At 46.3% G+C, this 8975-nt stretch overlaps 2 protein-coding genes across 2 annotated transcripts; both read right to left on the reverse strand.

Annotated features, from left to right (window-relative positions):
* LOC133005642 (G-protein coupled receptor 182-like) lies at nucleotides 1–1284 on the reverse strand. Its single transcript, XM_061075388.1, has one exon. The coding sequence runs from the start codon at nucleotides 1282–1284 to the stop codon at nucleotides 208–210; it is 1077 nt and encodes a 358-aa protein (XP_060931371.1). The 3' UTR covers nucleotides 1–207.
* A 6406-nt stretch (nucleotides 1285–7690) lies between these two features.
* LOC133005681 (G-protein coupled receptor 182-like) lies at nucleotides 7691–8975 on the reverse strand. The gene has a single exon (XM_061075435.1). It carries the CDS (start codon nucleotides 8973–8975, stop codon nucleotides 7899–7901), a length of 1077 nt encoding a protein of 358 aa, XP_060931418.1. The 3' UTR covers nucleotides 7691–7898.

The raw sequence follows: 8975 nt of genomic DNA on the forward strand, positions 1-8975 counted from the left end.
TTGAAGGGATTTTTTATTGCATTTGAACAGAGGCCGCCATGTTGTCCTGTGGGAGACGAGCAGCTTTGAGAAAACATTTCCTGCTTCCCTCTTTTTTAACACTGATCAGGTACATGATTAAAACACAGGAAGTGGATAACGAGAGGAAAGTGAACTCTGGTTTTCAGAGACTGGGTTTAGTTCTTGACTCGATCCTCAGCTTCTCTCTTATGATCCCACGTCAGACTGGCTCGTGCTGACGTTACTCAGCTTGCGCTGCCCCCCCGGACCCCCGCCGGCGTTAGGACCCCCGGGCTGGTTTCCTGCTCCCACCTGCTCCACCTCTTTGGGTATGTGGCTCAGCACCGTGTTGATCAGGTTTTTGCGGAAGCTCTGGCTGAGGAAGTTGTAGAGGATGGGGTTGGCCACGCAGTGGAAGAGCGACAGGCACTGCACCAAGCTGAAGGAGAAGTAGAGGCCCTCTATGGCGTTGCAGTTGAAGATCCAGGGGTCGAGGTTGTCGATGACCATCAGGAGCACCACCAGGTGGTAGGGCAGCCAGCACATGACGAAGACCAGCGAGTACACGTGCACCAGCCACACGTCCCGCCGGCCTTGAACCTCCGGAGCCGCTCGCACCGCCCGGGCGATCAGCACGTTGCAGGTGATGATGACGGCCGCCGGGCCGATGAACTGGAAGAGCAAGCAGACGACCGGCACGAAAACAAACCACTCGTCGTAGTTGTGCTCGGGCATCATGTAGCAGCCGGGCTCGTCCCACTCCAGAAGGTCCACGTGGACGTTCTCAAACAGGGCCAGGACAAAAGAGAAGAGCCACAGGCCTCCGCAGAGCAGCCAGCGCCGCCGGCCCACCACAGGGAAGAGCGCCGGGGCCGAGGGCCGGGTCAGGGACAGGTAGCGCTCCAAGGTCATGCAGGCCAGGAAGAGGGAGCTGCTGTAGAAGTTGACCACGAAGATGAGGTTGGTGACCTTGCAGAGGAAGCGACCCCAGAGCCAAACCTTGTCCATGGTCACCTCCATGAGGAAGAAGGGCAGGATCCCAATCACCATCAGGTCCGACAGGCTCACGTTGATGACGCAGAAGAGAACCCCGTTGGCCGAGTGGCGCCTGCTCCAGTTCACCCACAAGACCAGAACATTCTCCAGCAGGCCCACCATGAAGATGAGGAGGTAGAGCAGGAAGAGGGCGATGCGCCGGTAGTCCCCGTCCAGCTCGATGGTGCAGTCGTACACGAACCATGGCGTGCCATTAATGTAGCCGGAGTGGTTGTGCTCGTTGGTCATGATCCTGAACGAGAAGCAAGAAAAGAGGGAAAGTGGTTAGATTTTTCTTTGTGGGTTAATCTGATTATGTTTTCAGACGTTGCATAACAGAAACACAGGAGGAGGAGGAGGAGGAGGAGGAGGAGGAGGAGGAGGAGGAGGAGGAGGAGGAGGAGGAGGCAGACCTGCTCGGCTGAACTGTCACAGAGGTAAAATAACTAAAACCACAACAGGTTATTAAAAGTTATTTCACAATCTACAGCAAACGTTTCACAAAGTAAAGCTGCTTGTTTGTATTGTTGTGTTTCTCTCGTCCTGTGTCGATGACTCTTCAGATTTGTTCCTCGTCTTTAGAGAGTCGTCCTCAAACTCTTCTACGATCTACTGTCACTTTTCATTGTTTGTCTACGGTGCAGAGGGAAGTTAGAAAAGCGGTGAACTGGTGTTTTTCATACACACTTCACACGTTGACTATTTCAGAGTCTTCTGACCCAGTGGCGTCACTAGGCTGTTTTATTCGGGGCTAAAGCCCCGGATCTAATTTGATTAGCCCCGAATCTAATTTTTTGGTAAAAAAAAAAAAAAAAAAAAAAATCGACTTTCCGATGGTCCTTGAACGCCCCTCATTTACCGCACGAGAACAGAGCAACAAGTGCGTCAGTACACTTCAGCAGCCAGTCTCTCACTGTTTACAACAGGTAAGTAGTGAGCACAAGCCCTAGATTTCACAATGTCTTTATTATATGTCAGTAATTAAAATGTCTGTAAACGTTTTGAAAACCTTACTTATGGTAAATGTATATAATGTTATAATTGAATGCAAATGTATATCATGTACTTTGTCTGCAGCTAGAATGCTCTAGCTAGCTAACGTTAATGACTAGTAGTGTGATGGACGAGATACCCACTTGTGCTCAAAGGACAAAGGTCCAAAGAAAGGAGCAAGAAACAGTGAAACGAGTGAAAATAAAAAGTTCACTACAAACAAGAAATGAACAAAGAAAGACAATACATGTAGAGTAACAGTTAATAAAACACAGACAAATGTACAAGTATACACAATATGGAAAGTGTAAAGTAAAGACAGATATACTGTAGAAGAAAAGAAATGAACAAAGACAAACGCATGACTACAGAAAGATAAGATGTTTAAAAGGCTCTTGCCTTTTAAACATCTTATCTTTCTGCATTTCTGCATTGTATACTTTTTCAGACATTGTTTACTATTGTGAAACTAATACAAATATGTGAAGAATACATATATGACTATGTGACTCATTTATTATCGAAATGTTTAATGTTGGTGCTTATGAATGAGGCACTTTTTTGTTAAGACAAAGGGAAGTTTGTGAAAATCTATATTTTTACCATTGGTATTAATAAACTGCAGACATTGTTTATTTTGTTATTTGTTATTATTTTCAAAAATTGCATGCGCAGTTACGTTTTGGCCCTGGGCTAAGCCCCGGATCTTTCAGAAACCTAGAAACGCCCCTGTTCTGACCCAAGTTCACAACAAAATATTACAAAATAAAAGACCCATAATTCAGTCAGATCCAAAGCACTGCAGCTACAGAACTAACTTTAGTGCTTTTACTTCGTTGACCAATTGCCAAACAGGAAATTATTCTATGAATGTCGCCGCTCACTCCGATGTGATGAAATAAAAACAGTCAAATAATCCAAAGGACCGAGTGGAATCTCCTCTCATGTGGTGGAGCTCCCGAGGATCTGCCAGCAGACGCACTTCCCTTTTGTTCCCGGGTTAAAGGTAGAAACAGATTCCAGAACCTTGAGAAGTAAAGAATTTGGATTTAACTGTACCTCGTTGTCGTGGCGATGAGCGTCCTGAAAGATGAAGAGGAGCAGGTTCTGCCCGAGGCCTCTTCGTCGTCTGGAGGGTTTTTAGTGTTTGAAGCTTGTGGACGAAAGAGGACTCGTCTGAAGCTCTGATGTAGACGACTATCTGAGCATCAAGCAGCCTGGAGCTTCTACCCTCCCATTTCTCAGAGACACACCAAAACACACACACACACACACACTCACACACACACATCCAACAGGACATCCTCAGTCAGTAGTGGGGGAGTGGACTAGAGTCCAGTGACGTCCACTCAGCTCAAAACACTTCATTTGGAAAGAATAGTGTGATGGATATTTTACTTGTGAATCATTTAGAATGTCTGAATTATCTCAGGAGTTCAAAAACTGGAGTAATTCCTTTACTGGCTTCAGTTTGTAATGGATGATGCTGTTGGGGGGGGGGGGGGGTCTGTAGTCGGGTTAAGGAGTTAATAACTACAAGCTCAGCAGTTTTTATTAAGCCAACGTCATGTTTGCCTTGAGCCCAAAGTGTCTTAGGGATTTCCTGTAGGGCAGAGATTTATCTATTTGAGATAAAAAGTGATGAGTCGACGTCATTAAAGGCCCCAGATGAACAGTTCCCTGCATGTAACAGAAAATACACTTTTTATATGCATGCAATTTGGGGGGGGGGGTACAGTATGGACGTATCCTTAGTATTTGTCCAATCAGTGACATTTTTAAAATTTATGCAAAGAGACATTGGTCTTTCCTTCTAGTTTCTCACCTTCAGCCAGTGACATGTGAGCTGGAGTCTGAGAGCTGACACGTTTCAGATTGTGTCTCTGATCAGATGATAAACAAACACACGGATCTGTGTCGCAGCATCAGTGTCACAGGTTCGTCCTTTCTGCCTTCGTCTCTCAACCCTTGCTTTTCACATGTGATATCAGGACCCATATGAACATGTGATGTCCACTGCAGTGTCCTCTCACATGTCCTGTGTCTGTGTGTGTCAGTGACATTTGGTGTGTCACCTTCCTGTGTGTGTGGTTGGTGTGTGTGTGTGATACTGTGTGAGTTCCCAGCGCTCCCTTGTCGTGGCAATTTCCACAATAATCCCACTACCAACGAGGAAACGAGACTCAAAACTCTCTTACAGTATTGTCACACTTTAATGCTCAGAGCATGGTGCACACCACAGGGTTTAGTTGTAGTAATGCACACCAGATAGAAGACATTTCAGTTCTTTATACATTCGGCTAACCCCTCCCACTCTGGAGGGGACTGTTACAGGACAGGTTGAGATCCTTTAATCACATCAAAACAACAATGCCTAGTCTAGCAATCAGAGCAATGCATTCAGTAGTAAGGGGCTGTGTCTAGAGGAAATCAGGTTACAGAGTGTATGTTAATCAGGCCAATAAACATTCAGTTTCTGTAGGAAGGGCAGGATCAAAGAAAGGAAGCAGACTAAATGAATTAACATTCAGTTTCTACAGGAAAGGCATAATCAAAGAGAGGAAGCAGACTAATACATTTGGTGGCTACAGTGGAAATTAAGGTTACAGTGGCTATGTTAATCAGGTCAATACACATTCAAATAGTACAGGATGCAGCATGATAAAGGTTACATCGTCATTCAATCAAGATCAAACAGACGGGAAATACATGCCATTACACCCTCCTGCCCCTCAGGTGGATGTCGGCTGATCTGCGGCTCACAGGAGGTCTGCTGCTGTTGTCTGCGGTTCTTGTGTCTTCACACATTTGTTTTTTGTATGATTTTTACCATCAACCTGTGAGGGCCTGCAGATGGAAACTAGCCTGTGTGGCTGAATGTAGAGTGTAAAACTTCAATGCATCGACAATAACAGAACCAGACCAGAGATACAGTTTAAAGAAACTCCCTGAGGTCAATCTGAAGAAGGTCAAGAGGCCACTGTGACCTTTGACCTCACAAATCAGCTGTAATGTTATTGAGACAAGTAGAGAGCGAGCGTTTATAAAGGTTAATCTCATCTTATATTAAATACATTGAGGTAGGTTTTCATTGAGTTAATATTTATTTAAGAAAATAATTTAGTTTGTCTCCGTGTGTTGTAGTTCTTTCTCAGTATCAACAGGTTGTAATAAAACTACAAACATCAGTTGCAGTGAAGTGTAAGTACTTCTGTAACTCTCATATTCCCTCGTACCTGTCGTACTTCACAAAGATCTTAAAAAACTGTTGTGCAATAATGGTTAGGAGTGATACCATAACCTGGTGTGCCTTTAGGCGTTTAATAAATTTGGTTATCAAAATAAAATATAAAACATTAATATTTAAAATATTAATATTAAATCATAACTTTAGTTTGTTTAAGTTCTCTCGGGGCACCACCCTTAACAGAAGGGAAAAGATAGCCAATTTATTGATTAAGATCAGTCTCATTTAGATCTAGTTCAATTAGAATTCTCAATATTTACTATTAAAGATTATATAATGAATAGTGAATGTTTATAGAATTCTTGACAGTGTATAGGTTGGCAAAATTCACTTATGCAACATTAATGAAGGAACATTTTTAAAAGAAAACATTTATTATGAACATAATAAAGTATCAAAACACAAATTACTAACAAGATGTGCTAACTAACAAAGATGTGTGTGTGAGTGTGTGTGTGTGTGTGTGTGTGTGTGTGAATGAGGGGCTCTCAAAATGGTGATTAACAAAGAGAGTCACACCTTCCTGTGGGCTTTAAGATGGCACCTAAGATAGCAGCCCCCCCTTTTCTTCTGGTCAGGGGACGAAGCTCAGTAGGTGTAGAGGTATGCAGTGTCTGTGAAAATGCTAATCAGATAATGGAGGAGAGTCTGCGTAGAGCGTTACTCACATTAACTTTCATTTAGCTTGTAACTACAATATCACCACATATATCAAACTTATAAACACCACACTGAATCAAATAAACAGTCTTGCTTAGTCTAGCATCATTATTAAGCCCAGTATGTTACCAGGGAGAAAGTTGCTGTGCAGTTTGCCGTTCGTCCTCCCGGTTGAGTGAAGTCTTCTGGCTCGTGTGGTCTCTGCTTCCGCGGTTCTGTTGAGCTGTGCAGTTCAGTTTCTTATTGAATCTTAGTTCTTACCTGCAGGACATTGAGTCGCTGCGAGGAGGTTGGAAAAGGCTTGAGTTGCAAGCTCTTGTAGATTTGGATGCGAAGAGAAGATGCCAGGCAGGAGCAGCCAGGCCCCCGCTAGGTGATGCAGGAGAGGAGAGGATGGACAGCCTGCTGTCCTTGAAGAGTTGAGGAGAAGAAGAGCTGGAGCAGCCTTCCGCCCTCAGAGGGATTGGATAAAAGAGGAAGAATTGGGGGAGACCTTGGTCTTTTATAGGCCCAGTGACCCCCAGGTCATGTGACCAGAGTGACCAATTGGAGTGGACCCTGGTAGCTCTTGACACCTTTGTGTGAAGTTGCTGAAACGAAGGAATATGCAGCCTTCTGGGAGACTGAGTTCAGGAGGATTTCTCAAGACAAAGAAACATGTGCTTTCAGGCTTTGACTACACATACAGGCCGAAAAAGAGGCCTGTGGTTTGCACAAAAACATTGCCCAACAAAACCTTAAATTAAACCTGAACCTGCAGAAACCGGCGATTTTAGCCTGAAATCAATTTTGTATGCAACATGTCACGGTCACAAAAATAGAGGTATCTGATTATAATAAGCAGTAGGCCTATATAGACCAGTAAGATATACTATGGGCTGCATCATGTTGGTTCAATAACTCCGTACGGTCCCATTAGCATCGTTATTACTGCTGCTATCATGCCTGCGGGCTAGCGGAGCTAAGCTAACCAGCCAGGTACAGAGACACCGATACCTGCTCATCACTACTAACACATAAATACGGGAAACTTACCAGAGAAACGGGAGCGCAGACGTCTTTAGCTTCTCTGTCTGGAGAACAAGCAGAACTTCAAAACATATTATTCATCCGATGTGAGTGGAACCTCTCCACAGATTCGGGTGGTGTCCACTGACGGGGGTAGCCTGTTAGCCTGTTAGCCTGTTAGCCTGTTAGCTCAGGTGAAGCTGAGCAGGAAACAGGCTGACGCTGGAGTCGAGTTGCTTGGCAGATTTCGCTGGGCACATCTGAAAGTGCCCACTGTCCCAATGTTAACTTTGGCCTGTGTGGTTCACGCTCATTGGTGTTTCCATGGCAACAAGTCTTACACCTACGCCGTCCAGAGACGGACGGCAAGAGGGAAGCGTTTCACAGAGAGAGCACACAGACAGAAACCCACACGAATCAAATTACTCCAAAACAAGACTATAATGCTTGGGAGTCAAGTTTATTCACACACTCATACATGCTACTTTGCATATGGAAATAAAATAAAAAATATTTTGCCACAAAGTACAGATGTATCTAGCTAGCAGTGCCCCTAATATAGAAACGCCACTGCCTGAAGATGCTGCTCATCATTTCCAGCTCAGATGGAAACAAACAGTGTTGAAGGGAGTTTTATTGCATTTGAACAGAACTTAAAGACAACAACAGCACGACAATCAATGCTTTAATTTATCCGTCGTGTGACACTGGTCTGTTCGTCGGGTGTTTACACACACATTCCTGCTGCCGCCATATTTCAGAGGCCGCCATGTTTTCCTGTGGGAGATGAGCAGCTTTGAGAAGAAAACAAAAAGACATCAAACATTTCCTGCTTCCATCTTTTTAACACTGATCAGGTACATGATTAAAACACAGGAAGTGGATAACGAGAGGAAAGTGAACTCTGGTTTTCAGAGACTGAGTTTAGTTCTTGACTCGATCCTCAGCTTCTCTCTTATGATCCCACGTCAGACTGGCTCGTGCTGACGTTACTCAGCTTGCGCTGCCCCCCCGGACCCCCGCCGGCGTTAGGACCCCCGGGCTGGTTTCCTGCTCCCACCTGCTCCACCTCTTTGGGTATGTGGCTCAACACCGTGTTGATCAGGTTTTTGCGGAAGCTCTGGCTGAGGAAGTTGTAGAGGATGGGGTTGGCCACGCAGTGGAAGAGCGACAGGCACTGCACCAAGCTGAAGGAGAAGTAGAGGCCCTCTATGGCGTTGCAGTTGAAGATCCAGGGGTCGAGGTTGTCGATGACCATCAGGAGCACCACCAGGTGGTAGGGCAGCCAGCACATGACGAAGACCAGCGAGTACACGTGCACCAGCCACACGTCCCGCCGGCCTTGAACCTCCGGAGCCGCTCGCACCGCCCGGGCGATCAGCACGTTGCAGGTGATGATGACGGCCGCCGGGCCGATGAACTGGAAGAGCAAGCAGACGACCGGCACGAAAACAAACCACTCGTCGTAGTTGTGCTCGGGCATCATGTAGCAGCCGGGCTCGTCCCACTCCAGAAGGTCCACATGGACGTTCTCAAACAGGGCCAGGACAAAAGAGAAGAGCCACAGGCCTCCGCAGAGCAGCCAGCGCCGCCGGCCCACCACAGGGAAGAGCGCCGGGGCCGAGGGCCGGGTCAGGGACAGGTAGCGCTCCAAGGTCATGCAGGCCAGGAAGAGGGAGCTGCTGTAGAAGTTGACCACGAAGATGAGGTTGGTGACCTTGCAGAGGAAGCGGCCCCACAGCCAAACCTTGTCCATGGTCACCTCCATGAGGAAGAAGGGCAGGATCCCAATCACCATCAGGTCCGACAGGCTCACGTTGATGACGCAGAAGAGAACCCCGTTGGCCGAGTGGCGCCTGCTCCAGTTCACCCACAAGACCAGAACGTTCTCCAGCAGGCCCACCATGAAGATGAGGAGGTAGAGCAGGAAGAGGGCGATGCGCCGGTAGTCCCCGTCCAGCTCGATGGTGCAGTCGTACACGAACCATGGCGTGCCGTTAATGTAGCCGGAGTGGTTGTGCTCGTTGGTCAT

Source organism: Limanda limanda, chromosome 7, assembly GCF_963576545.1.
Source record: "Limanda limanda chromosome 7, fLimLim1.1, whole genome shotgun sequence".
Lineage (NCBI taxonomy): Eukaryota > Metazoa > Chordata > Actinopteri > Pleuronectiformes > Pleuronectidae > Limanda > Limanda limanda.